Source organism: Meleagris gallopavo, chromosome 17, assembly GCF_905368555.1.
Source record: "Meleagris gallopavo chromosome 17, MGAL_WU_HG_1.1, whole genome shotgun sequence".
NCBI classification, from domain to species: domain Eukaryota; kingdom Metazoa; phylum Chordata; class Aves; order Galliformes; family Phasianidae; genus Meleagris; species Meleagris gallopavo.
In genome coordinates this window covers 11211607-11239525 of record NC_139420.1, presented here as the reverse complement: position 1 = coordinate 11239525, position 27919 = coordinate 11211607, and the positions used below count along the sequence as shown (strand labels likewise).

The following is a 27919-nucleotide window of genomic DNA, read 5'->3' as shown; positions in this document are numbered from 1 at the left end:
ACCCGGCTGTGACAGGACAGAAGCCATCCCCGGGGGGGGGGGACGACACTCAAAGGGTGACAGGTGCTCTGTGAGAGCATTGTGCCTCAGTTTCTCTACAGCAGGGCACAGGTCCCAGGCACGGCTTTACCTCCCCTGGCAGCAGTGAGCTCTCGGTAGGTGTGAGCCCCACGCTGCAGGGTTTTGGCCACCGTGGGCACAGGGCCAGCCCACCCAGCTCGCCCGCTGCCGCGTGCCCGCGCACTCCAGCACAGAGAAAAACAAACCCAGAAGCAGCAAAGGAAGGAGTGGCAGAGGGACGCGGCAAGGAGGAGGAGGAGGAAGAAGAAGAAGCAGGGCCTTGCAGCCCCTCCAGAGTTGTGGGCTGCCCCATCGGCCCCCAGCCCCCGTCATCCCCCCCAGTTTGCTGCCATGGCCAAAAGCACCTCGCTGTACTGCCGGCTGGTGGAGGGGAAGGAGCTGCCTGCCAAGGACGTGTGAGTGCTGCTGGGGATCTCTGCCCCCCACCCGGGGGGTACGGGGCACTGGGGGGGTGCTGCTCTCTGCCCGTGGTTTGGGGGCTTCCTGCCTTCAGCCCTGCTGGTGGCGGCTCATTTCACCGAGGAGGGGGTCTGCTGAGTCAGGGGTCCCCTTTGCAAGAAGCCCTGCACCCCTGGGACACCCCCTCACTGCCTCCCCAGCAACCCATATAGCTGTGTGGTGACTCCATATAGCAGGGTCTCATATGGGACCGCCCCATCTGGGGGCTGCAGCACCTATCCTGGGGCCCCACAGCTGGCACAGCATCCCTTTGAGGGGGGGGAGATTCCAGCATCACACCCAACCCCCAGGCAGGAGAACATTGAGCACCCCTTGGGTGCATCGGCTGTGAGCCAAAGCCCAGCCCTCACCCTGGGGAACCAGCTCTTCTTTTCTACCTTGCTGCAAGGGGTTAAGCCCAGGCAGAGGCTGGTGTCACCGTGTCACCGTGTCACCATGACACCTTTCCAGCCCCACGCCCTGACACAGGGAAGTGGGTTGCTACAGAAACTCGGCACGGCTGCGCAGCTGGCACAGACACCCAGGGACATGGGGATGCATGGTTGAGATGACCCCAGGGTCCCCCAGCTCAAAAGATGCCAGGAAAAGATGCCCCAAGCAGGGCATCCAGCTGAGACTGAGCAGCTCAGCACACCCCTGGCCATGTGTCTTGTGGTGAGCCCTTGGGGTGCTTGCCTCAGGGAACACCATGGGGTGCTCACCCCCCCGTGTCCCCTTTCTCCCCCAGCTCTGGCTCCAGCGATCCCTACTGCGTGGTCAAGGTGGACAATGAGGTGGTTGCCAGGTAGGTGACCATGCCACCACGGGAAGGGGACACAGGGTCCGGATGGACTGCCCATGGGGGTGCTCTGCCCACAGAACAGCCACGGTGTGGAGAAGCCTGAACCCTTTTTGGGGTGAGGAGTTCACCCTGCGCCTGCCCAGCGGCTTCCACAGCCTCACCATCTACGTGCTGGATGAAGACACCATCGGGTAGGGGGCAGCAGGGCTGGTGGCAGCGGGTGGGCAGCGGGGTCAACACCACTCTGGGGTGGCCGTCCCCATCGGTGTCACCCTGCAGGCACGATGATGTGATCGGCAAAGTGTCACTGAGCCACCAGCAGATCTCAGCACAGCTGCGGGGTGAGCAGAGGCACGGGGAGTATGGGGGGCATAGGGCTCATCCCCATGCTGGGGGTGCCCACCCCATGCCCCCTTTCTTAGGCATTGACAGCTGGCTCAGCCTGGTGCCTGTGCACCCTGACCAGGAGGTGCAGGGTGAAATCCACCTGGAAGTGAAGATGCCTGAGCAGGGCCACCCGCGGGTGTTGCGCTGCCACCTCATTGCAGCCAGGTAGGGGTTGTGTCACCACCAGGGTTTGTGTTTGGGTCAGTGGGGTTGGCTGGGTGGTAGAGGGGTCAGGGCTGCCAAGAATGTTCATCACTGTGTCCTGCTCAGGGACTTTGCTGCTTGCAGCCTGTGTGTCACGATGCTGTGGGGTCCCAGCACCTGTGCCACACTGCTCGGGCACTGCCAGCCCTGCTGGGGGCCAGGCTGGGGACTGGAGGCAAGGGACTGTGCTGTCCCTGGGGACGATCCCATGGAGCAGACAAGATTTCACATGGCATTTCTCCCCATTCGTTTTAAAATTGGGGAAACTGAGGCAGCCCCACTGCCTTTGGAGTAGGTTGGGATGGGGCTGCTCTATGTGAGCATATGTGTGCCCATGTGTGCATGCGTGTGCACACGTGTGTGTTTGTGTGCCCGCACGTGTGGCTGCCAGACCGGAGGCTGTTGGCAGAGCAGCATCCTGCTGCCATGGTGACCAAAGCAGCTGCCATGGCAACAGGATGGCCATGGGGACAGCCAGGAGGGACAGCAGCGTCCCCACTGTGCCCTGTGCCCCCCAGGGACCAGCTGCCAGCATCCCCTCCCTGGTGCCACCTGACACACAGGTGCCTCACTGCATCCATGGTGACACAAAGGGACAGGGGACAGTGCCAAAGGGGCCAGATACCCACAGCATCCCCCTGACCCCCATCCTCCCACAGGGACCTGGCTCCCCGGGACCCCTCAGGCACCTCAGACCCCTTCGTCCGGGTGTCGTGCTGTGGGCACACACAGGAGACAGCCGTGAGTCGGGGGTTGGGTGTCAAGGGTGGCATTGGTTGCCCAGGGGCTGGGGCTCCATCCCCTGCTGCCACCTCCCTGTCCCCAGCAGGTGATTAAGAAGACACGCTTCCCACAGTGGGATGAGGTGCTGGAGTTCGAGCTGGCAGAGGACGAGCCAGGGGACAGCATGCTGAGCGTGGAGGTGTGGGACTGGGACATCGTGGGCAAGAATGACTTCCTGGGACAGGTGAGAGCTGGATACATGTGGGGATGGGTGATGCTCTGTGCCCCCCAGCTCAACTCTTGCCTGCGTACCCCAGGTAAAGATCTGCCTGGATGCATCGGGTCCCATGGAGGGCTGGTTCCAGCTCCTGCCCTTCCCCAGCAGCAGCGAGGAGCCAGGGTGAGTGCTGGGCAATGGAGGATGGAGAGTGACAGAGTGAGGAGCAGGGTGCAGACATGCCTCCCCCATCACGCTGTCACTTTAGGGGACAGCTGGGCTCCCTGCGGCTGACGGTGCGGCTGCTGGAGGACAGAGTCCTGCCCCAGCACTCCTACCAGCCCCTCATCCAGCTCCTGGCCGAGCCCCTCCACTCCCCAGGCCAGGTGGGTTCTGTGGGCTGGGAACACACTTGTGCCACTTGTCCCCACGGTGTGTGACATCCCCCTGCCCTCCCCACAGCCCGCAGCCAGCACAGCACTGGCTGTCCTGGAGGAGGTGACCTCAGGGGACAGCAGGCAGGATGTGGCCACCAAACTGGTGAAGATCTTCCTGGCTCAGGGTCTGGCTGTGCCCTTCCTGGACTACATCATCACCCGCGAGCTGACCAGAACCAGTAAGTGCTGGGGTCAGACCAGTAAATGCAGGTACTGGAGCATCTCCTGCAGACCCTCAGCTGGAGAACTGGAAGGGAAACCACCCTGAAGGCTGCCAGGGTGCCCCAGAGCCTGCTGTGAGGCCACCAAAGGGTTGGGCACACTGGGGACAGCTGGGGCAACCCCATGGCTCATGGTGGACTCCCCCCCAGCGGACCCCAATACCCTTTTCCGCTCCAACTCTTTGGCCTCCAAGTCTGTGGAGCAGTTCTTGAAGGTGAGCCCAGGAGGAAACATCACTCCAGCACCCTGCAATGGCTTCAGGACATGTCACAGTGCTGGGGACAGTGCGGGGACAGCAGTGGTGACCTCTTGCCCCATGCAGGCAGTGGGGCTGCCCTACCTGCATGCGGTCCTGAAGCCGGTGGTGAACCGCATCTTCGAGGAGAAGAAGTACGTGGAACTGGACCCCTGCAAGATGGAGCTGAGCCGTGGCAGGCGAGTGTGGGGATGTGTCTCCATCTTGGTGTCACCCATGGGTCATCTCAGTGGTCATGAGCTGGTGGTGTCCCCACAGGAGGATCTCCTTCAAGGGGTCCCTGTCAGAAGCCCAGGTGCGAGAGAGCAGCCTGGAGCTGCTGCAGGGCTACCTGGGGGACATGGTGGATGCCATCGTGGGCTCGGTGGACAAGTGCCCCCTCCTGATGAGGGTGGCCTTCAAGCAGCTCCGCAGGCGGGTGGAGGAGCGCTTCCCCTCGCCGCAGCACGAGGTGGGGATCCCTGTGGGGCTGGGAGGGCAGCACAGTGCTGGGTGCTGAGCTCTGTCCTTGTGCAGGAGGTGCAGTACTTTGCCATCAGTGGGTTCCTCTTCCTCCGCTTCTTCGCCCCTGCCGTCCTCACCCCGAAGCTCTTTGGCCTGAGGGAGCAGCATGCTGAGCCCCGCACTGGGCGCACTCTCTTGCTGCTCGCCAAGGTGCTCGGGGGAATGAGGACATGGTGGGGGGACCTCGGGGAGGGAGGGGATTTGGGGCAGGGATGAGGCACCAAGGTGGGACAGAGACCTGAAGGAGGGATGTGGGACCAAGGAGAGATAGGGATGCCATGGAAGGACAGGGACCATAGAGGAAATGGGGTCACCAGAAGGGATGGGAACACCAAAAGGGAGGGAGACCCCTGAGTGGGTGGGGACCTCAGAGGGTCAGGGAAACCCTGGAGAGGGAGGAACAGGGATGGCCAGGAGGGATGGGGACCCAGGGAAGGGATAGAGACCCTGCAGGAGGATGGGGTACCAGGGAGGGGTGGGACCCCAAAGAGGGACGGGGGCCTGAAGGATGGATGGAGGACCAAGGAAGGATGGGGTTGCCATGAAAGGACAGGGACCTGAGGGGGGATGGGGACTCTGGAAAGGGATGGGGATCTTGGGGAAGGATTGGAACTCTGGGAAGGAATGGGGTACCAAGAAGGGACGGGACCCCAAAGAGGGACAGAGACCTGAAGGAAGATGTGGGACCAAGCAGAGACAGGGATGCCATGGCAGGACAGTGATCATAGGGAGGGAACACAGAAAGAATGTGGACACCAAAAGGGATGAAGACCTCAGAAGGGATGAGAATGCCAAGGTGGGAAGGGGACCCCAGGGATGCTGGCAGACTCTGGGGAGGGACAGGGATGTCAGAGGAGGACAGAGCCCAAGGAAGGAACAAGGATCCCAAGAAGGGCAGAGCCTTTCCTCCCCCATGCCACGTGCTGGTTTGTTCCCACTGGGGATGAGTGCATTGAGCACAGCAAGGGTTGGCTCCCACCACCTTGCATTGCTCTGTTTCCTGATTTTCCTCCCCAAATCCCACTCCCATGGGCAGGCGCTGCAGAGCATCGGCAACCTGGGACTGCAACCGGGCAAGGAGCCCTGGATGGCCCCACTGAACACCGTCCTGCTGCCCAGCATCACTCGTGTCAGAGCCTTCCTGGACAGCCTCATCGAGGTGGACAGCACACAGGGTGAGCAGGCACGGTGGGCACCACAGAATCCCACCCCATCCTGGGGGTATCTCCGTATCCTAAGGGATGGGGTCCTCTTTGGAGCATCCTTGGGCTATGGGTGATGGTGGCACCCCAAAGTGATGTCACTGTCCCCATGCCATGGCCACAGCCACAGCAGGCGAGGGGATGGTGTCAGTGGCACCTTTCAGTCCCTCGGCCACAATCAAGGAGGGTTTCCTGCACGCACGGGAGGCCGAGGAGCCCTCCCTGCTGCCTCGCTTCGCCTTCAAGAAGCGGTACTTCTGGCTCAGTGCCCAGGCTCTGTCCTACTCCAAGTCCCCCGAGTGCCAGGTAGGTGCTGCCCGTTGTCCCCCCACCCTGCCGCAGGGTGCCAGGCAGTGGATATAGTGACATGCAGCATTCTGGGGTCTTCAGGAGCACAGCTGCATCCCAGTGGGGCACATACGGGCAGTGGAGCGCGTGGATGAGGGCACGTTCCCACAGCCCCACGTCATGCAGGTGGTGGCACAGGATGGCACCGGGCAGCTGCGCACCACCTACATCCAGTGTAAGGTGTGGACATCCCCATCCCAGCACCACTGGGATCCCAACACTCCAGGCTGCCCCTGCCCAGTACCCCAGCACCCAGCAGCCACTGCGTGGGGGCAGTGGGGGCAACCCCAGTCCCAAGTCCTGCTGTACTGGGAGCACTGGGGTATCAGATTTTAGTAGTACTAGGGTCATTGCTGGGATCAGTAGGGTATGCAGCTATATCTGTAGTGGGATTCACTGGGCTATCAGCTCTGGTTATACTGGGGTCACTAGGATATCCAGTAATATCTGTAGTAGGATCACTGAGGTACCAGCCCTATATACACTAGGATCAATGGGTAGCACCCCTATCTGTACTGGGTTAATGAGGTACCAGTACCCTGCCTGTACTGGGATCTACACTGGAGTCATTAGGGTACCAGCTCTGTCCATACTGGGGTCACTGGGGTACAGACCTGTCCATACTGGGATCAATATTGGGTCAGTGGAACACCAGCCTTGCCAATATTGGGGTCACTGTGATACTAGCCTTGTTCCCAAGTGCCACCACTCCACCAACTCCCACCTGTGCCATCAAACTGCCCCTCAGGGTCTCTGTCCCACCCTGTGCCCACCCTGGGGATGCTGCATGTGGAACCCATGGTGCTGCCCAACACAATGGGTGCCAGCATCATGGCTGGGTGCCACCGCTGTCCCCCCACAGAGCGCACCAGAGCTGTGGCAGTGGCTGTGGGCTCTGCGCCAGGCCAGCAGTGCCAACGAGGCCATGCTGCCCACCTGCCACCCTGGCACCTTCCGCACTGCCCGCTGGACCTGCTGCCTGCAGCCCAACCGTGCCGGTAATGGGGACAGAGGGGACACGAGGGGGTCCTCAATGGATCCCCTCCACCCAACCCCGCTCTCCCCAATAGCTGCTGGCTGCAGCCGGACCCACAGCGCGGTGGCACTGGATGAGTGGAGTGACCCCCTGGACCCAGCGGCGGCAGCACAGAGCCTCTATGGGCACCTCCAGCGTGCAGGGACACGGCTGTGGTGAGGCTGTGTCCGGGTGGGGGGACACCCGTGGGTGTCATCCCCCCCTGGATGCACTCAGCGTCCTCGTCCTGCAGGGAGGTAGTGGCAGAACCCGAAGGCAGCGTGGCAATGCAGAGCCCGGAGCTGAAGCTTGGAGGTAGGAGGGCATGGGGACAGGGGAGGGCATGGGGGGCCGGGCTGTGTGGGGTCAGCTGCATTGATGTGCGCACACAGGCACACGGACACGGGCTTTGCATGCACGCTTGCACACATGCATGTACACACGTGCATGCGCACAGTTGCAGGCATGCACGCGCAGACTTGTTGCACATGCACGGTTGCATGCGCGCTCACTATACATGCACAAGACATGCACACACGTGCACACCCATGCACGCACACACACACACACCTGCGAGCCGTGTTTTCTCCACCAGGGGACAGCAAACCCCCACGGCCGCACGCACACGAGGCCCCGCCCCTCGGCTGCACACACGCGCGCTCCCAGCCGCGTGCACGCACGGATACACGCGTGGGTGCGCACAGCCACGCGCACCCCACGCACACGACCCACCCCTCCACCAAACAAGGCATGTCAATGTCGGGGAGGAGAAGAGGTGGGAGGAGACACGACGGGGTGGGACGCGGAGGACAGTGGGTATCACGAGTGGGTGCCGGGCGTCGCGAGTGGGAATGCTGACTGTGCGCGGCCGCAGGTGGAGCCGTCGCGGAGCGGCTGCGGGCGGTGCTGCGCGATCTGGATGCGGCCCACGAAGCCTTCGTCCGTGCTGACGGCGTGCCGAACCCTCCCACGGCCACGGAGACGGATGCGGCCACGGCCACGTGAAGAGAACTACAGCTCCCAGCATGCCTCGCGCCGCCAAGGCCCAGCCAGCGTCGCGCCGCAAAGCATTCTGGGAGCTGTAGTCCGCGCCGCTCTCCTCTGCCCGCAGCCACACGGGGAGGCGCGGCGAGGGCACGCCGCGGACACGCGTGTGCGCACACTCACACGGACGTGTTCGTGGAGCGCCCGGCAGCACGTGCGTACGTGTGCAACGCTGCCACCTCTTGTGACCGCCCACGGGGGACAGACCCCAGTGCAGCCCCACCCAGCACCCTTCCCTAGCGCGGCGCGGCACGGGGACACGAGTGGGTGACGCGGGGACGCCGGAACGCTGCGGTGTATTCTGTAACACAGAGACGTACACATGGCACCGGCTGCACGCGGCTCCGTGGGGCACCGGGTGGGCGGAGAGGAAAGCACCGCGCTGCTGGAGGTCGGGCAGGGGACGGGGACACGCGGCGGGTGGCACCGGGGGATGAGCCCACGCGGGGCCGGCGGCGAAGCAGCAGGGACGGTGACACGGGACCGAGGGGAGGGCGAGGAGCCCCTCACCATGGGCTCAGTCCTTGAGGGTGGCCTCGGAGACGCCCTGCGCCAGCAGCTCGGCCAGGACGTTGTCCAGGTAGTTGGGATCGGGATAGCCGTGACCCGTCAGGTTGGAGCCGAATTCGGTCTTGTGATGGATCTCGTTCCACACCACCGTGTCTGATTCTCCCGTGGTGTTGGAGGTGCCGATGGTGAAGATGAGCCGCCGGTCCCACGCCACGATCAGCAGCTTCAGCACCTGGGGGACGGCCACAGCTGCGTCCCACCCCACGGCACGGCCACCCCGATGTCCCACCCCGATGTCCCCATCCGTACGGCCACGTCCCCACCCGCACCACCCCCGGGGACACGGAACTGCTCACCTTCCTGCCCTTCTCGTTGTCAGGCAGGTAGCAGTGCCGGGGAAAGCCGCGTGCCGTGAACTTCTTGCCAGGGTTGGGGTGCTCTGGACCCTTTGGTGAGGAGCAGAGGGGTGAGTGGGTGGCGTGGGGACACCCAGCCCTGGGGTGGGGGCTGCGGGGGGCTCACCTGGATGCCGGTGGGGATGTCGTAGACTATCCGGATGGTTTTGGAGTCAGTGTAGCCCGGGAGGGAATGGGGGATGAGGTGGAACTCCATCTTCCCAGGGGGCTGCGTGCCCGTCTTCTCCCCATAGATGGCCTTGCAGGTGGGGCACTGCAAGCTGCCGTCCTGCAGGGACAGCCAGGGTGGGCGCTCAGCCCCTGCCATACGCACGCAGACCCCGTGTCCACGCTGGCTCTCACCTTGTTGCCGTTGTTGTACATGGCCACGAGGCACAGCAGGTGGTACATGTGCCCACACTTGCCCAACTTGCCCACCAGCTCCGGCTTGATGCCGCGGTGACTGAGGACGCCCTCGTAGCCCGAGGAGGTGACCAACCGCTCCATGCAGATGGTGCAGTCCTGGGGGGACACGGGGGTCACCTCATGGGCGTCACACCAGGTTCTGTGCCCATCCCCTGCCCTCCCACCATGCCAGCTCACCTCATCCGGAGGGGTCTTCACCTTCTGGATGTAGCGACGCACCACATCCTCCGGGTTCTTGCCTGCCATGGATAGGGGTGTCAGTCAGACAAACCTCCCCCACCAAACCCTCCCTGCCACCCCCTGCCTCTAGCGTGGGGACAGAGACAGAGAGGAGGTGGCACAGAGGAGCCATGGGCAGTGACATCACCTTAGGGCTTGGGTGGCACGCTGCATTTTAGGCCATCCCCCCAACATTTCAGGTCCCAACCCACAGCACCATTTGTGCCTCAGTTTCCCCTCCAGCAGCTCCTTACTCCTTTTGAGGTGCTTCTTCTTGGTCTTCCTGCAGATTCCGCTGACCCCAGGCACAGGCTTGATGTCACTCTTGCTGACGGGCGGCGGGTGCAGGATGGGTTTGGGTGCACGGGTCAGGCAGACAGGCAGTCCAGCAGCACACATCAGGATGCCAGTCATCCCTGCACAGGGACAGGGGTGTCTGTCTGTCCCTTCCCTCCCTGGCCCGACCCCTGAGCACCTATGGGTGCTCTTTATGGGACCCTCACCCATTACCTGCGAGGGCGGGATGGACGGGGCCAGTGCCATTCAGGTTCTTGACTGGGAGGGCTGGCACCCTGCAAGAGACAGGAGGAATGTATGTCCCCTGGGTCCTGTCCTTTCTGCAGTGTCATTAGGGCAGCCAGGAGTGCATCTGGGCAGGTGCCTGTACACTCATGCATGCATCCCCTCGGGTGTGCACCCATATGTGCAAAGCTGCATGGCTACAGCTTGGTGCGAGATGTGGGGTTGTGGGGACACGTGAGGAGGTGGCTGAGGACATAGCAGGGATGTGAAGAGAGTGGGGATGGTGGGGAATGGGTGGATGGACAGACGGATAGAGAGACAGAAGGACAGAGATAAGTATGTGGATGGATGGATGGATGGATGGATGGATGGATGGATGGATGGATGGATGGGTAGGTGAGTTGGTGGGAGGAAGAATGGATAGACAGATGGATGGTTGGATAGAGATGGTTGTGGGTGTGTAGACATGGGGAGAGCCCCCACATCCCTGTTCACAACCCAGCAGCCACAACACAGACAGGAGATCCCAGCCCCAAGGAAGGGTCCGTTGCACAGGGACTCTTCCTGCCCCCGCAACACCCCCAGGCCATGCCACAACCCAGCCTTGCCTCTACCTGCAGTCCCTGCCCGCAGTTCCCAAGGCCACCCTCAGCCACACCAAGGCCACCTGAGGCAGCGGGGCCCTCACCCCTCCAGCCCCCTCCTACCTGTCCAGGGGGACGCACAGCACAGGGGCTGCGTGTCGACACGAGGACGGCTTGGCCCAGGACACGGAAGCGAAAGCAGAACATCAACAGAGGAAGGAAACACGCCGAGTGCTTTGGTGACCCTGCATGCCCCCCCCTCCCCAACTCTGTCACCCCTGTCCCCAGCTCTGTCTGGCTGTGGGCTGTGGCTGCGGGCAGTGGGAGGGACGCAGAGGTATGTGCTCACACTGCATGATGCTCCCTGTGCCCCTGCTACCCCTGACCCACAGGTGTTCCTGCAGCACACACCCTGAAGCAGAGGTGACACTGTCAGGATGTCACGACCACCACCCAGTTTTGTCCCGCTGCATCTCCCAGCAAAAAGCCAGATCCTTCCTGCGGGGCAAGATGCCACAACAGCTCCCTGTAGGGACCTGCCTGGTGGTACTGGAACAAACACTCCGGGGTGACCCACCCCATGCTGGACAACAGGGACACAAGTCCCCCAGTGACTGGCACCTCATCTCCTCCAGCCAGCATGGCATGGCGTGGACTGGCACAACCAGGCACAGTGTGGCATGGCATGGAGCTACACGGCACAACACAGGAGTGCAGCACGGCGCAGCACGGCACGGCACGGCACAGCTATGGTGGTGGTGACGCAGTGCCAGCACCGGTGAGGTGACAGCCGGTGCTACCAAGCAATCTGACTGCACCTCCATGCCACCTCCCCACCGCCGTGAGCCCACCCCGTGCCACCTCAGCATCACCGCATGCATCCTCATCCCAGCTTACCCTGGGGGCACCGCGGTGCGGGCGCTGCCGCCAGCCCCCCGCTGCGTGCCGGGCCGGTTGAGGTTATTGAGGCCAGGCAGCTGCACGGTGCCGGGCGCGCTCTGGCTGCACCCAAAAGCCCCAGCAGGCACCCTGGGTGCCTCCCCTTTGGCCATGCCACCCGCCGATGGCCACAACGTCGCACCGGCAAAGGTGCTGCTCTGCCGCACCGGCACCGTCCCCGTGCCGGCGTACAGCTTGCGGCGCTGCGAGGCCAGGATGGCGTTGGACGCCGCGCGGGTGCTGTTGACCAGCAGGCACTGATGGCACGAGCAGGGCTGCCCCGTGCTGCTGCCCACCGGCCACGACTGCGACTTGGGGATGGAGCCCATGGTCAGCGGGTACGCCAGGTCCATGCGGCGCCGCAGCCGGCGCCGGCGCTGCGTCTGTCGGTTCATCTGCGACATGCTGCTGAAGTAGATGAGGTAGCAGAAGCCCAGGGAGGAGAGGTCCAGCCAGGGGTGCTGCTTCTCGTAGGCGTTCTGGATGGTGATGCAGATATCCATGTCGTAGGGAGTCCACGAGCTGTTGTCGTTCTCCCATTCCCACACGATGCCCTTTCCCGGTGCTGAGGAGGGGTCGTAGAAGTTCCTGCGCACCGGGCGCATGGTGCCTGCGGGGACGCGGCGCTCAGCACCCAAACACCGCTGCCATCCCCCGGACAGAGCCCCCCCAGCGGCTCACCCCCGGCACCGCGCCCCTCTCCTCGCTCAGCCACACGCTGCGCTCCCATCCCCGGCCGGCTGCACTGCCTGGCCCTATTAACGATTCTAATAAGGGTCATTAATCACCGCCCGGCCCAGCTGCCGCCGGGTGCTGAGGCAGCGCTGCCTGCAGCCCCAGGGGGTCCGTGCCCCCGCCGCAGCCCAGCAAGTCCTCACCTGAGTCAGCTGCACGCTCACATCCCCATCCTGCTCAGGTCCTGTATCCCACCACTCGCTTGTGTCCACACCCCAAATCCCACTGCTGGCTCACAGCCACACACTGCTCACATCCGTGTCCTGCATTCTGTTTCCCACTGCTGTCAACATCCCAAATCCCACCGCTATCTTGTGTCTACATCCCAACTCTCACTACCACTCTCATCCCACATCCCACTGCCCAGTCCCAACCACATCCCACTCACATCCATGTCCTGCACCCGCTGCCCACCCGTCTCTGCGCACACCCCACCTCCCCCCATCTCTTTGCACCCAGCCCACCATACCCACACCCCGCTGATACCCATGCCCTGCACCTCCCATCCCGCTCACATCCACATCCCGGCCCCACTGGTGCCAGCATCTCCCCCCAGGTGTGTGCACATCCTGCAGCCACACCTCCCGGCTGTTCAGAACAGGGTCACCTCGTTTCACACACACCCCATCACATCCCAAGCCCACCTCACCATGGGCACACGTTCCCAGCAGCACCCAGCACCATCCAGGCCAAGGAATGGGACATTTAGGGACCTTGCAGATGAGCATTTCCCAGCAGGGAGTACAATCCTGCACCATCCCCATCCATCCCCCATCTGAGCGAGTCTCCTGGGGTTCAGCTGGCACACATCACTTTAGTGGGTCATGGTTAATGGGGTCTGGGCTGGGAGGCAGTGTGGGACAGGGCTTGATTTCCCTCGAGGACACCTGTCCTGGTTGTGTGCCGCAGCCCTGCTCTGTTAAGGGGTGGCGTGTGGCCCCTGCAGACCCCAAAGTGGGGCCACCCGTTTCCCTTTGTCCCAACAGGACAACAGGAGAGAAGGAAAAGGAAGGGCAAGAGGTGACTTATGGGGGCTGCACTGGGGTGAGGACAGACAGAAGGGAACAGACTGACAGGTGGGGAAGAAGGTGAGTTGAAAAAGATGGATGGATGGATGGATGGATGGATGGATGGATGGATGGATGGATGGATGGAGGAATGGATGGAGAAGGAATGGATAGGTGGAGGGATGGATGGAGGGAGGGAGGGATGGATGGATGGAATGATGGATGGAGGAATGGAAGGAGGAATGGATGGAGAAGGAATGGATAGGTGGAGGGATGGATGGAGGGAGGGAGAGATAGATGGATGGATGGAATGTTGGATGGAGGGACAGACTGATGAATTGATTGGTGACTAGTTGGATGGAATGACAAATATACATGGGGATGGATACTTTGATGGATACATGAACAGAATGACAAGGAAGTAAAGATACACCGAGATGGAAGGATGGATGGATGAATGACAATTACTCGTTAGGATGGGTGGATTGATGGGTAATAGAAGTAGAATGACACACAGCAAATATATGCACACTGTGATGGGTGGATGGGTGGATGGGTGGATGGATGGAGGGATGGATGGATGGAGGGATGGATGGAGGGATGGATGGAGGGATGGATGGATGGAGGGATGGATACATGGGGCAAAGAAAGGGAGTAACAAAGGAATAAAGCAATGAAGCAAGGACACAGGAAGGAAGGAAGGATACAAAGACACATAGCCATGCCACGGAATGGCTGATGGATGGGCAGAGGAACAAATGACTGCAGAAGAAGGAAGAGGAGTGCTGAAGGCCCTCCAACAAAGGCTCACAGAAGGGGCAGACGTACTCATCCCTGCCACTCCACCCCCAGTAGACCCCTGGCCAGTCATGTGCCCACCGAGCCCCCTGCCCTTACCCGTGTCCTGCCGAAACTGGTGCATGGACTGCAGGTCGATGATGTAGGGTGCCAGCTGCACGTCCACCTGGCCCAGCACCACGCTGCCACGGGCATCCTCCTTCAGCACGTTCTCAATGTGGTGGCAGACAGCAGCTGAGTAGGGCCGCCAGCGCCCGTGCTCGTTCAGCCACTCCCAGACCACCACGCGGGCCAGGTTTTGGGGTGGGAACCCCAAAGTCCCAGAGCCCAGAAGGGCCCCTGTGCCCTGCCGTGCCATGGCTGGGGACAGCGGCTCAGCGCCGTGCCATGGCCAAGGGACAGACGGCTTGGTGGCACCTGCGGGGGTGGAACGTCCTTGTCCCCACTGCAGAGCTCAGCAGGGGTGGGAGGTGGCACCCAGAGCCCCGTGGCACCCAGTTCTGCTCCACCGGGGCCACCACCAGGGCAGGCTGGGGTGAGCCATCACTTGGCACCGGGCGCCAGGCTCTGCATGGGCGGTGTTGAGCTGGAGCTGGAGCTGCTGTCCTCCCTGCAGTGCTGGCACATCTCAGTGTCCCCAGGCTCAGCGGGGACAGGACACCCCCAGATACCCCCTCCTCTTCTTTCCCCTTCTGTCCCAGCCGATGTCACCGGTTGCTCCAAGGCTCCCAGGGCGTCACCTGCAAAGCAGGGCAACAGCACCACTCAGTCACAGCCGAGGTGGCTCTGAGTGCTGCCACGCAGTGCTGCATCCCTGCCCTCCCCGGTGGTGCCTTGGGGACCGTCCCTATCGCTCCGTGTGCCCACAGCCAGACAGCGTGGCGGGCTGCCAGCCTCAGGTGTGACAGCAGAGAGGGGGACAGCGGGGACAAGCAGCGTGGGGACAATTGTTCTCAAGGCTTGTGAGGGGGCTCAAAAAACCGAGAAGCCCCACAGAAGCCGGCTGTGTGCCCGGGAGCTCGCGGCCCTCCTGCTCATCCGGCACTGATTTATGATCTGCACTGCAGGCATCGGGATGGGGTCAGCCTGGGCGGCGTGCCCTGGGCCCCCCACACATCCCAGGCAGCTCCTTGCCCACCAGCACAGCCTCACGGCCCCCGTGCATGGGGTGGGGAGGGTTAGGCTGCACAGACAGACAGCAAGCTACTGACAGACAGATGGACACAGAGCCATGCATTGGCACTGGGGACACAAACAGCACGGGGACTTGCGCAGACGGACGGACGGACAGACAGACAGACATACATACGTAGGGCCACACAGCAGCGTGACAACAAACAGTCGTAGACACACACACACACACACACACACACACAGGCGTGTGCATCCATGCACTCATCCGGCACCCCCAGCACCGCAGCAACCAGAGGGGCCCAAACCTCGGGGACAAAACCCAGTGCCACCCCCCTCCCCATTCTGCTCCCCCCTTCGGTCCCCCGTCCATCGCACTGCATGCGAAGCCAGGCCCATCCCCCGGTGCCCCCAGCACACCGTACCCCCACTGCACGATATTCCCACTCCACGACAGCCCCCAGCGCGGACCCCCCCGCCGCACGGTGTCCCCCCCCTCCTCCCCGCGCACGAAATTCCAGCCACAACATTCCCTCTGCGCGGTACCCCCGGTGCGCGGTGCCCCTCCCGTGTGCGCGGTACCCCCGGTGCCCGCCGCCCCCCGGTGCCCGCCGTCCCCCCCCTTCCCCACCATGGCCGCCGCCGCCCCGCATCGCCCCCGCCCCGCTCCGCTACCTCCGGCGGCCGCAGCCGCAGCGGCCCCGCAGTAACGGCGGCACCGGGAGCGGCGGCGGAGGGCGGCGGGCGCGGGGCCGGGAGGCGGCAGCGCTCCGCCAGCGCCTGGCAGCCACGGGCACGCGGGGACGCGGGGACGCGCGGCGGGGACGCGCGGCGGGGGGGATGCGGGCGCACGCTGAGACTTCGGCCGGGGGCTCCCACGCGAGAGGCGGCCACGCGTGCACTCTGGTGGTCTCGGGCACGGCACCGCTTCCCCCCCCCATGGGTCTCCCGGGGACCGCAGAGTGGGGAGAGCCGCGGAGCGCGGCCGTTCTGGTGCCGGTCCTTCGTGGGGTCACGGCGTGGGACGTGGGGCTGGGATGTGGAGTGGGGCTGTGAAAATGGAGCGGGGACGTGGCGTGGGGACGTGGGGCTGGGATGTGGTTTGGGAACATGGAGATGGGGAGGGACGTGGGGGCATGGAGATGGTATATGGCATGGGGACGTGGAGATGGTATATGGCATGGGGACATGGAGAGATGGGGTATGACGTGGGGTGGTGGAGCTGGGATAGGGCACGGGGGCATGGAGCCGGAACATGGCATGGGGATGCTGAGCTGGGACACGGCATGAGGACATGGAGCTGGGGTGTGACATGGGGATTTGAAGCTGGGGCAGGAACATGGCATGGGGCCGTGAGGTTGGGACAGGAACATGGGTGATGTTGAGCTCAGATATGGCACGAGGATGTGCAACCAGGAGACGTGAGCTGGAACAGGAATACGGCAGGGGGACGTGAGGTTGGATAAGGGCGTGGGAGCGTGAGGTTGGGACAGAAACATGGGTGGTGTTGAGCTCAGATATGGTATGAGGATGTGGAACAGGACGAGGATGGAGACATGGAGCTGGGATGCAACATGGGGACGTGAAGCATGGCATGGAGATGTTGAGCTGGGACATGGCATGAAGACATGGAGCTGGGACAGGAACATGGCAGGGGGACATGCAGATGAGATGTGGCATAGGGACATGGAACTAAGATAGGAATATGACATGGGGACATGAAGCTGGGACATGTATGGGGGCATAGAGCAGGGACAGGGGCATGGCACTGGGACCTGAAGCCAGAGCAGGGATCTGGACATGGGACACGGCATGGGGACACAGATGTGAGATGGGAACATGGCATGGGGAGCTAGAGCCAGGTCAGGGAGCGGGGCTGCCTGTGTGGGGGGCAGGGACATGGGGGGACCATGCTCCACACTACAAAGGGGCCAGGACTCCCTACTGCCTCTAGGAGGGCGCGTCCCCTCTGCACACACGCATACATGTGTGCACACATGCATGTGCAAACGTGTGCACCTACAACTTCATGCACATATGTGCATGCACACGCACATACATGCATACGCATACATACACAGATGCATGCACACACATGCATGCACACATACATGCACATACGCGTGCACATCCATATGCACACACACACACACGCTCACACGCACACTGCCTGCAGGACCCCCCACCCACACCCCCCCACCCCCAGCAGGGACCACCCGCACACATTTGCTCTTTGCACGCCGCCAGCACGCAGACCACACGCACATTATTTGCAAACAGCAGCCGGAAGCACAAGCAGAGCAGCACAAACACTCGGATGCACACGGCGCAGGGTAGCATACACACACTGCTACCTGCATGCAAACACCGCTGAGTGCACAGGCACGTGTGCACGTGTGAACACACCTGGAAGCCTATGGCACCCCGAGGTGCCTTCCCCGATGGATGGGCACGGGGAGGTGTGCATGGGGACACGGGGACAGGCACAAATGCACACACAAAACAGCAGACATGCAGAAACACGAGCACGTGTGCACATATATGTATACATACGTGTGCGCACACACATGTGTGCACCCCACACTGAGAACCACGAAGCTGTTCCCACCTAAGGACATCCCCACACACACTGTATGGGGTTGAGGGCTCCTCCTGCCCTACAGCTGCCTCCACTGCTCCAACACCCCAAAAGCACCACTGCCCAACCCATGACAGCCCCTAATCTGTGACACCCCCAATGCATAACATCTCTCCGATCCATGTCCCCCATATTCACAGCCCCCCATTTATGTCTCCATATCCACGCCCCCATATCCATGTCCTGCCATCAATATCCCCCATATCCATGTCTTGCCATCAGTATCCCCAATATCCATGTCCCCAGTATGTGCCCCCCATAACCACGTGCCCCATACCCACGCTCCCATATCCATGTCCCTCGATCATATCCTCCCATCCATATCCCCGTTCCCCATATCCGTGTCCCCACCCATGTTCCCCCACCCATGCCTCCATATCCATGTTTCCGTATCTATGTCTCTCCATAACCATGTCCACATACGTGTCCACCCATCCATATCCCCCATACCTATGTCCCCCCCACCCATGCCTCTGTATCCCCATATCCTTGTCCTTCCATATCCATGTCCCCCATATCGATGCACCCCATATCCATGCTCCCATATCCATGTCCCCCTTATCTATGTCCCCATCCATATCCCCTCATCCATGTTCCCCATACCCGTGCCCCCATATCCGTGTTCCCTCATCCATATGTCCCCAATCCATGTCCCCATACCCATGTCCCCATATCCACGTCCCCCACATTCACGTTCCCCCATATCCATGCTGCCATATCCGTGTCCTCCCATCCATAACCCCCATACCCATGTCCCAATATGTGCCCCCCATAACCACGTGCCCCATACCCACGCTCCCGTATCCGTGGCCCCTTTATCTACGTCCCCCCATCCATATCCCCTCACTCCCATTCCCATTCTGCCCTCCGACCCCCCAGGAGCCGCCCCCCCACATCGTTCCCCCTCCGAGGCGGAAGGCAGCGGGGTGTGTGTGCGTGTTGGGGGGAGGAATGGGGGGGGTCCCTTCCTCCTCCCCCTCCATCCTCCATCCCTTCCCCTTCGCTCCTCCCCGCGCACGGAGCGCGGCCCCCGGTGCCCCGTCGAGCCGAGCGGAGCCGAGCGGAGCGGAACGGAGCATGGAGGGCCTCTCCCGGGGGGGGCACCGCTGCCCGCCCCTGCCCCTGGCGATGGGGTTGTGCTGCTGCCTGCTGCTGCCGCCCGCTGCCGGCTCCTGGAGCGTGCAGCCCCGCAGGTACCGGCGCCGGGGGGAGGGGGGGGCGCACCGAGAGGGCAGCGAGGACGGGGGGCAATGGGGAGATGGGGACACCGGGCTTGGGGCGAAGGGTTAGAGGGAATGGGGTGCTGTGGGGAGCGCGGATGGGGAGCACAGCGTGCTGGGGGGTCTTGGTGCCGGGCACTGTGTACTGGCACCGGAGGGCAGCGAGCGGTGGGTGCTGGTGGTACCGGCAGCAGTGGGGATTGGGGATCAGGCACTGGGGGTGCCAGCAGGGGGGGGGAGCGGGGAGGAAGAGTGCTATGGGGGTCTGAGTGCCAGACACGGGGATGTAGCACCAGGGGGCTCTGGGTGTCAGGGGGAATGGGCATTGCATGGGACTGGATGCTGGACACCCGGGGGGTGCCAACAATGGGGGGGTGCAGGAACACTGGAGACACCAGGGAGGGGCTGCTCGGTTCAGAATGGGGCTCTGGGTTTGCCGGGAGTGGGAAGGCTGGGGGGTGCTGGGGGGTCTCCAGGGCTGGCAGGAGCTGGTGTCGCTGCTGGGGTCAGCAGCCACCTGGGTGCAAAGGTGCTGTAGCATTCCGGAGCTGGGGGGAACTGGGGTCACTGGGGGTCCTCATGGCTGGGGGTTGCCTGGCCCCATCCCCATGGCTCTGCCGGTGCCCAGGAAGCAGCGGGGACAATGGAACCCAGTGCCTGGCTGCTGGGGGCTGCAGTCCATGTCTATCCCTATGGTCCCTGTTCTGCTGGGGGTTGTTTACAGGAAATCTTTGGCGCTGGCGGTGTCTCCAGCACCGGATTGCCGGGACCTCCCGGTTCCGCTCAGCTCGGCACAGTGACGGGCAGAAGCTGCCTCATTTCCCCTTCCCCTCCTGGCCTGGCTCAGGCGGACCCCGTTGCCTGACCGGGGCCCACCCATGGGTCCCACACACCCCGAGAGGGGCACGAAGCTGGGGGAAGGTACCAGGCCCAGAGCAGAGCCCGGGCACACTCAGTGCACGAATGGCCCCGCAGCGGGTGGGCTGGGTGAGCCGGGGCCATGCGAGCACCCACACGCCTCACTGCTGGCTCCTGCCCTGAGCTGGGGGGGTTCCCTCATTGCTGGCACCAGCCCCAGCTTCCCTGCCAGCCAGAACGGGCTGGGGCGCATCCTCATCCCTATGGCACCTCCGGAGCTGGCATCATCCCCAACCCATGCCAGCACAAGGAGACGCCCTTGGGGGGCACAGTACTGGGGGCAGTCGGCCCCCCCATCCATCCCCATCGCTCTGCCCGGTGGTGTTTGTCGCCCCAGAGGTGTCATCATGCAGCAGTTTTGTCAGAGAGGCTCAATGTGCAGCTGGGATGCTGCCCAGCCACAAAGCCCTGCGCCACCCCGCTGCGTCCCCCCGGCACATCCCACACAATTGTTCCCCCCACTGCCACCAGCCGCAGCCACCTCCTTCCCCGCAAGCACAAAAAGCTCCTCTTTCCACCCAAATCGTGGCTGCGCAGGCAAGGATGGCACACATCTCCAAGGGGGCTTGGGTCTGCCCTATTGGACAGTGGGGGTTCCAGCTCTCTGCTATTGTGCACTTGTAGAGCTCAGTTCAGTCCTATGGGACACTGGGGGGACACTTGGGGGTCCCAGCTCTCTCCTTCGTGGCATTTGGAGGGCATTTGGAGGTCCCATCTCCTCCCCATGGGTCACTTGTCAGGCACTGGTGAGTCTCAGCATTCCCCTGTGGGGCACTTGAGGGGTTTGGTTCTGTCCTATGGGGCAACTGGGGGGCACTGGGGGACTTGGTTCATCCCTATAGGGCACTCGGAGGTCCCAGTTCTCCCCTATGGGGCACTTGGGAACCAATTTCCCCCAGTGACACGGATGGCACTCATATCTCCAGACACAGCCTGCCTGGGGACAACAGGGCTGGTGGTGAGCAGTGGCCATGGTGGGTGAAGCCCGTGTGGGGACACCATGCTGGGGACATCCATCTAAAAGCTGGGGTGGCATCTCCATGAAGATGGGTGAGGATGAGTACCACCCTGGGGACATCAAGGGACAAGTCTCAGTGGAACACGAGGTGTTCTGGGGATGCAGAGTGGGACCCCCACGGTGGCACCGGTGGCTTCTCTTGCAGCAATTGGTGCTCCTACATGGTGACGAGGACGGTGACGTGCCTGGTGCAGAATGGCACCTCCCTGCAGCGTGTCTTCCAGGGCTGCCGCTGGCCGCCGGGCTGCGGTGGGGGCAGGTGAGACCCCAGTGAGCACCAGGAGCCGCAGCCGTGGGGTGGTGGCACGGGGGTGACATCGGTGCCCAATCTGTGCCAGCAGCTATCGCACCGTCATCCGGCCCGCGTATCGGGTGGCCTACAGGACGCTGACGGCGCTGGAGTGGAAGTGCTGCCCTGGGCACAGTGGGGCCAACTGTGAGGAAGGTGGGAGCGGCGTGGGGTGGTGGGGTGGGCTCTGGGTCCAGCCCTTGGGGCTGCGTACCATGGGCACCTCAGTATTCCGTCAGAGAGGGGTGGATGGAGCTGTGTGGGGGTGGGTGGATGGAGGGACAGATGGAAGAGGGAGGGATGGATAGAGGGATGGATGGATAGAGGGATGGAAGGAGGAATGGATGGAAGAGGGAGGGATGGATAGAGGGATGGATGGAGGGAGGGATGGATGGATGGATGGATGGATGGATGGATGGATGGATGGATGGATGGATGGTGGGAGGGAGGGAGGGAGGGAGGGATTGGTAGGTGGATAGGCAGACAGAGGGATGGAGGGAGGGATGGTTGGATAGAAGGATAGAGGGATGGAGGGATGGATGTTCCTGTGGGTGAATGGATAGATGGATAGACAGATGAACGGACGGATGGATGGATGGATGGTTGGAAGGATGAAGGGATGGATGTTCCTGTGGTTGATTGGGTGGATGGAGGGTGGGATTGACAGATGAACGGATGGATGAATGGATGGATAGATGGATGAATAGATGGATGGACGGACAGATAGATGTTCCTGAGTGCAGATGGATGGGTTGATGAGTGGGCTGGCAAATGAATGCTTGGATTTCCGACCATGGATGCAGGAACAGATCAGTGGATAGCTGGTTGGATGTTCTGTGTGGGTGGGCAGCTGGAGAGACGCTCTGCTGGGTGGCTGAGGAGGTGGCTGGATGTTCCTCTGTGCGGGTGGGTGGGCAGATGGATGGTTGGACAGCAGTTTGCATGGACAGATAGATGGAAAAGCAGACGGGTGGGGTGTCAGTGGGTGATGGATGGATGGACATTCTTGTGGGTGGGTGGATGAGCCCATAAGGGGGTGTCTGTCTGTCTGCCTGCCTGTCTGTCTGCCCCTGTGTGCAGCCAGGCAGCTGTGCCTGTGTGCATTGAATGAATGGGTGCCAGCCTGTGCCACGCATGGCTCTTGGCAGCTGCCAGCCTCTGTTAGCTGGCGGGGGCTACACATTCCCAGCCCACCCCAAGAGCATGGGGCCAGCTGAGTGGCAGCAGCACAGCAGTGGCAGGGGCTCTTCTCCTTCTATGCGCGTGCTTCAGTTCTCCCCTCCTCCTCCTCCTCTCCATGCATTGGCTGAGTGCCCCACATCTGGGCCTGCTTAGGGCTGTGCTGGCTGTCCTCAGCAGCATTGGTGGTGGCCGTGCCAGGGTGTGGTGACAGCGTGGGGGGGCTCAGTGACATGGATCTGCTGGGTTGTATTCTCACGTCCCCTTAGTAGGACCCCACACTGTAGTCCCCCTGAGCTGGGGATGGAGAGAGCTGGTTTGGGGTATCAGGGGCTGGGGCTGGGGAGCGGGGGGGAATGGTTCAGGACCATCATTGGGATTGGGAAGATCTGGCTGGTGGGCATGAGTGGGTTTGGGGGAATCTGGCTCAGGGTTATGGGACAGACTGAGGGCATCTAGAGTGCCATAATGGGTGGGTGGGTGTGGAGGCTCTGGCTCTTGGCCATGGGTGGGATTTGGGGGATCTAGCTTGGTGCTATGGGGTGGGGTGGATATGACAGGCCACGGATGGGCTCAAGGGGAATCTGATTCAGGGCCGTGGGTGGGTTTGGGGGGGGTCTGACCAAGGGTCATGACTAGGTTTGGGGCTCACCAGCAGCCAAGGATGGGCCAGAAAGCAACGGAACTCCCTCTGTTCCTCTCCCCAATTTGGGAGTGAAGCACCACCCCTGGTGAGGGAGTTCTCCCACCAGCAGTGATGCCCAGGGGGGTCCTGACACCCTCTCCCCTCACAGAGCCCCACACCTTCCTGGCTCTGCGTGATGCTGCACGCCCCAGCACTGCCCCACGTCGCTCTCCCCTGCGCCCCACGGCTTTCTCAGGTGGGTGCAGCTCCTCGGTGCCTCCCACCCTCAAAAATATTCTGGGGTCCTGGGCGCACCCCAAGCCCTGCACTGTCCCCTGCAGGGTGCCTGAACTGCAGCCACGTCGGGGAGCTGTCAGCACGCCTGGCCACCCTCGAGGCACAGGTGACCCCCACCCCCACCCCCCGCCACCCCTCCATGGGGATGGGGACCAGGGGTGGCATCTCACACTCCCCAGCACTGTCTCATCCGCAGGTGGCCCGGCTCTCAGTGGCAGAAGCCCCCACGTCCCCAACGCCCAAAGGTGACAGCTTGAGTAGGGGTCCTGACACCGGGCAGCTCTGGGGGTCCCCAGCCGCACAGGGGAGCCCAGGGGACAAAGGTAAGGGGGGTTGCTGTCCCACAGCCCACAGCACCCAGTGGCATCAGTAGCAGCACTGCCACCCAGTGCTGGAGAAAAGATCCCCCCCTGAGGATACTGCTCCCCGCAGGCAGACCTGGTTCGCGGAGACCCCCCAGCCCCTCTGGTCCCAAGGGTGATGCAGGTGGACGGGGACCCTCAGGCATTCCCGGGGCGAAGGGTCCATCGGGACCCCCGGGTAAGGATATGCCCTCTTAGTGTCCCCAGTCTGTTAACCACCATCGATCTTCACCCTCATCTTCCTCCCTGCAGGTCCCCCCGGTCCCCCCGGTCCCCCTGGCCAAGATGGAGCCAGGGGTCTCCCTGGAGAAAAGGGGTCACCTGGCCCCCCCGGCCCCCCCGGGCCTCCTGCTCCTGTGGGACCAGCCGTACCCTGGCTGACTGACCCAAGTAAGGATGGGGCTGACAGTACTGGGGGGGGGGAGGTGGGGCTGAGCCCCAGCAGAGCAGCTGAACCCTCCCAGAGCGTGGGGGTCATTGCCCACCCTGACCTCTCCTGCAGGGGACCCGCTCCTCTCCAACACCTTCACTGAAGCAGCCGGGGGCATCGTGGGGCCCGCTGGCCCCCCCGGACCCATGGGGCCAATGGGTGAGTTCACCCCCATCTCCCCCCTCCAAGCAGCAGCTCTGAGAGGGCACTGTGCTGAGCTGTGTCCCCTCACTCTCCTCGCAGGACCCCCCGGCCCCCCAGGACCCACAGGGCTGCCCGGCCCCCCAGGGCCTGATGTAAGTCTGGGAGCATTTTGGGGTGGGGGGGGCACTCCGGGGGCCACATCCCCAGAGCTGATAGCACTGTTGTCACTGTCACTGCACAGGGGAGAGCTGGGGCACCTGGAGCTGCCGGTCCCAGGGGAGACAAAGGCGACAGGGTGAGTGTGACGAGCTGGGGGGGGTCTCAGCCAGCACCGAGCCTTGGGGGCAGGAGCACCCATGGGTGCCTCTACCCCATATGCACCCCTCAGTGCTGTCATGATCTGTTCCCTCCAGGGCCCCAAGGGAGAGCCAGGCAGCCGTGGGCAGGATGGGGCACAGGTACGTGGGCCCCCCCAGGAAAGGGGGCTGTGCTGGGGCGAAGGTGGGTCCCCTGCCCGCCCCCTCTGCCCTGTCCTTCTCCTTTCTGTGTTTCAGGGCGAGCCGGGCCCCAAGGGCGAGCCGGGCGACAAGGGCACATGGGTGAGTGATGGGAGGTATGGGCACAGGGGTGGCATGCAGGTACCCAAATGCTCCCAGGTCGCGTCACTGGGACCCCGACGGCAGCATGGGGGTCCCAAGCTGTGAGCAATGCTCATCGTGTGCCTGGGGTCCCAGGGATGGCTCGGGGGTCCCTAACTGTACAAGTGCATGTCTTGTCCTCAGGACCCCAAGAACAGCATGAGGGTCCCCCAGTGTGCTCAGCGCTCACCTGGTGCTCCTGGCATCCCCATAATATTATGGGGGTCCCCAGCTGCACCTTGTCCCTGAGACCTCAGGGGTGGCATGGGGGTCTCCAAATGTGCCCAGTGCTTGTTTCTTATCCCTGGGATGGCATGGGGGTCCTCGGTTGTGCTTGTTCCCCCACTCCATGGTGTGGCCAGCACCCCCTCCCTACCCGCTGCCCTCCACGTTCCAGGGGTTGTGCATGCAGCACTGGGGCACAGAGCGTGGCGGTGGGGCTGGGGGTTCCCCTGGCTCCCCCCCGACTCCTCTCTTCCCTCCGCAGGGGGAGGGTTTACACCAGCTCCGCGAGGCTTTGAAGATTTTAGCGGAGAGGGTTTTAATCTTGGAAACAATGATTGGGCTCTATGGTGAGTAGGGGGAGCGCAGGAGCCAGCCCTGGGGGGGCACAGGGGTCCCTCCATCCATGATGAGGCTCCATTATGGGGAGCAGCAGGTGCCCCCCTCCCTGAGCCCCATGGGGACACATGTGTCCCCCCACCCCGTGCCAGGGGTGGCACTCCCCAGCGAGTCCCCCTTCCCTGGACCCATGGGGACAGGAGAGTCCCTCACATCCCCCTGGGACCACGGGAGCCCCCCGCACCCATTTGGGAGACCTGGCACCCCCAACGCTTGCACCGCACCCCCGGCCCGGCTGCGCCCGCGCTGTGCCATGGGGCAACCGCGCTCTGCTCTGCTCTCTCACTCTCCACCAGGCCAGTAGCTTCCAAGCCCTGCTGCGGCAGCAGGCCCGCCTGGAGGTCCTGGCTAGAAGGGTCACCCTCCTGGAAGCCATCATCTGGCCAGGTAACCGCATCACCGCTTGCTCCCCTCCGCGTCAGCCAGGCATGATGTCCCCCCAGCAGCAGGCTTGGAGCAAGGGGAGGGACAGAGCGGGTCCCCCGAGTCACTTTTAGGAGAGAGGGAGATTGTGGAGCAAGGAGAGCCCGTCGGGCTCAGGGAGGCCTTGGAGATGTCCGAGGATCATGGAGGGCTATGGAGATGTTCATGGACCAAGAGAGACGGTAGAGAACCTCTGTTGCACCAAGGGGACCTTCCTGGGTTGAGGGAAGCCTTGGAGATGTCCGAGGACCCAGGGGGTGCTCCAAGGGTCGAGGGAGCCCCAAGAAACAAGGGAGACCACGGAGCAACTCTTTGACCAAGGGAGGCCATGGAGACCCTCTTGGACCAAGGGAAACCTTGGAGATCCCCAAGGATCAAAGGAGAACTTGGAGCTCCTCTTGGGTCAAGGGGAGACTCTAGAGCCCCTCTAGGACCAAGGAAGACTGTGGAGAACCTCTTGAGTTGAGGGAGGCCCTGGAGATCCCCCAGGATCAAGGTTATTCTCCAAGGATTGAGGGAGGCACTTGGAACTCCTCTTGGTGCAAGAGATCCACCTGGTGTCCGTCTCAAACCAAGGGAGTCCCTGGAGGCTCTCTTGAGAGAGGGACACAGCATGGCTCCATGATCCAGAGGACACCTGGGAGCTCCCAGGTCATGGTCATGCAGACCATGGAGCTCCCAGGAATATCCTGAATCCAAAGGGAGACCCTGGAGGAGCCCCAGCCCCCCCTCACACTGAGGTTGAGTCCATAGCCAGCTGCTCCCTCCCCTTCCTGCTGTCTCCCCTTTCCAGCTGTGCTTTGCTGCAGGGGTTTTGTCCCCATCCCCGCATTCCAGCCGGGGGTGCCAGGCGGGGGTCCTCATCCTTTGGGGCATGGGGGTCGTGCTGGGGTGGTGGTGCTGGGGGGACACTGTGAGGGGACACATGGACCTGGGGGCACACCCAGGGCCAGCTGTCCCCTTCTGCCCCCAAACAGTGGGAGGTGTCCACGTTGTTGGTTGCACTTGAGGACAGTTTGGGACAGCCACAATGGGGGAAACTTGTCCAAGGAACCCTTGTGGGGGGCAAAGCCTACCCTATGCCATGGGGACATCATGGTGATGGGGACAAGGTGTGTGGGGACCTTGTGGTGACAGAGATGTCCCAGTGCCAGGACACTTCATAAGGGGTGAAGGAACCTGGTGGTCTGGGGACCCCACAGTGGACAGCACCCCATGGGGGCACAGGGATCCTTGGGGACACCCGTGGGACCTGATGGCCTGGGGATTCCACGGTGATAGAGGGGTCCCTGAGGACCACTTGGGGCTGTGGCACCCCACACCCAATGGCCTCAGAGCTCTCTCCTTTCCTCCCACAGAACCAGAACCTGGCTCAGGCAGTGGCCCCGGGGGCCCACCAGCACCCAGCACCCCCCGTGCCAAGCGTGGCCGCTCACCCCTCACCCACCAGGCTCTCCCTGGCCAGCCCTAAGAGTGCAGCCACGCTGTGTCCCCGCTGTGTACATGGAGGTCCTGGTGCTACCCGGTGGCATTGCACCGGTCGGACCCCCCCAGCTTTGGCCCTGCTGCTCTGCACCCCAGTTTTGGGGAGCACGGCCACCCCTGTGCTTGGGGGGCTGCATCCTGCACGCTGTCCTGGCACTGCCTGGGCATTAAAGGTGTCCCCAGAGCTGTGTGTCATTGTTGGTATGGGTGGGGACTCGGGTGGGTAGCACTGAGGGGGGGAGGGATGGGACACCCATGCTATTTTATGACACCTATGGGACACTGGATACCTGCATCACACCATGACACTCTTGGGACAACTAATAGCAATGCGTTGCCTATGGGACACCCACACCTATGGGACATCCACCCACAGCATGCCACCAGAGGGGTACCCACACCACACTAGGTCACCAGTGGGACACTGCACATGACCAGTGGGACACTCATAATGTGCCAGGACACCCACCAATGCCACGTCACCAG

At 62.7% G+C, this 27919-nt stretch overlaps 3 protein-coding genes across 10 annotated transcripts; 2 read left to right on the top strand and 1 right to left on the bottom strand.

Moving 5' to 3' along the window:
• Nucleotides 1-68: 68 nt before the first annotated feature.
• RASAL1 (RAS protein activator like 1) lies at nt 69-8206 on the top strand. 3 transcript variants are annotated; one of them, XM_010720513.4, is made up of 21 exons: nt 69-476; nt 1268-1324; nt 1399-1512; nt 1601-1662; nt 1744-1873; nt 2572-2653; nt 2742-2879; nt 2953-3035; nt 3121-3238; nt 3315-3468; nt 3661-3725; nt 3834-3946; nt 4026-4218; nt 4284-4421; nt 5308-5446; nt 5598-5779; nt 5864-6001; nt 6684-6819; nt 6892-7012; nt 7090-7151; nt 7711-8206. In XM_010720513.4, exons 1-21 carry the CDS (start codon nt 412-414, stop codon nt 7839-7841), a joined length of 2421 nt encoding a protein of 806 aa, XP_010718815.2. In that variant the 5' UTR covers nt 69-411; the 3' UTR covers nt 7842-8206. The 3 variants fall into 3 exon arrangements, with proteins under 3 accessions (XP_010718815.2, XP_085094462.1, XP_010718821.2); XM_085238336.1 differs by lacking the exon at nt 69-476 and adding an exon at nt 1003-1194; XM_010720519.3 differs by lacking the exons at nt 69-476; nt 1601-1662 and adding an exon at nt 1004-1194.
• Nucleotides 8157-14630, bottom strand: DTX1 (deltex E3 ubiquitin ligase 1). Its single transcript, XM_010720520.4, has 9 exons — nt 14115-14630; nt 11434-12085; nt 9941-10002; nt 9685-9846; nt 9389-9450; nt 9149-9307; nt 8913-9074; nt 8747-8836; nt 8157-8622 (listed from the first exon to the last, which is right to left on the bottom strand). The coding sequence occupies exons 1-9, from the start codon at nt 14371-14373 to the stop codon at nt 8398-8400; spliced, it is 1833 nt and encodes a 610-aa protein (XP_010718822.2). The 5' UTR covers nt 14374-14630; the 3' UTR covers nt 8157-8397.
• A 4148-nt stretch (nt 14631-18778) lies between these two features.
• EMID1 (EMI domain containing 1) lies at nt 18779-27617 on the top strand. 6 transcript variants are annotated; one of them, XR_014887054.1, is made up of 16 exons: nt 18779-18977; nt 21086-21199; nt 21279-21385; nt 23203-23289; nt 23375-23436; nt 23527-23653; nt 23763-23870; nt 23945-24082; nt 24195-24281; nt 24366-24418; nt 24508-24561; nt 24680-24724; nt 24821-24865; nt 25392-25476; nt 25822-25912; nt 27307-27366. XR_014887054.1 is itself a non-coding variant. In XM_085238637.1 (16 exons), the coding sequence occupies exons 3-16, from the start codon at nt 21102-21104 to the stop codon at nt 27417-27419; spliced, it is 1209 nt and encodes a 402-aa protein (XP_085094763.1). In that variant the 5' UTR covers nt 18779-18977; nt 20849-20972; nt 21086-21101; the 3' UTR covers nt 27420-27617. The 6 variants fall into 6 exon arrangements, 5 of the variants coding, with proteins under 5 accessions (XP_085094763.1, XP_085094761.1, XP_085094764.1 ...); XM_085238637.1 differs by lacking the exon at nt 25822-25912 and adding an exon at nt 20849-20972 and having other exon boundaries at nt 27307-27617; XM_085238635.1 differs by lacking the exon at nt 25822-25912 and having other exon boundaries at nt 21282-21385; nt 27307-27617.
• Nucleotides 27618-27919: the final 302 nt, after the last annotated feature.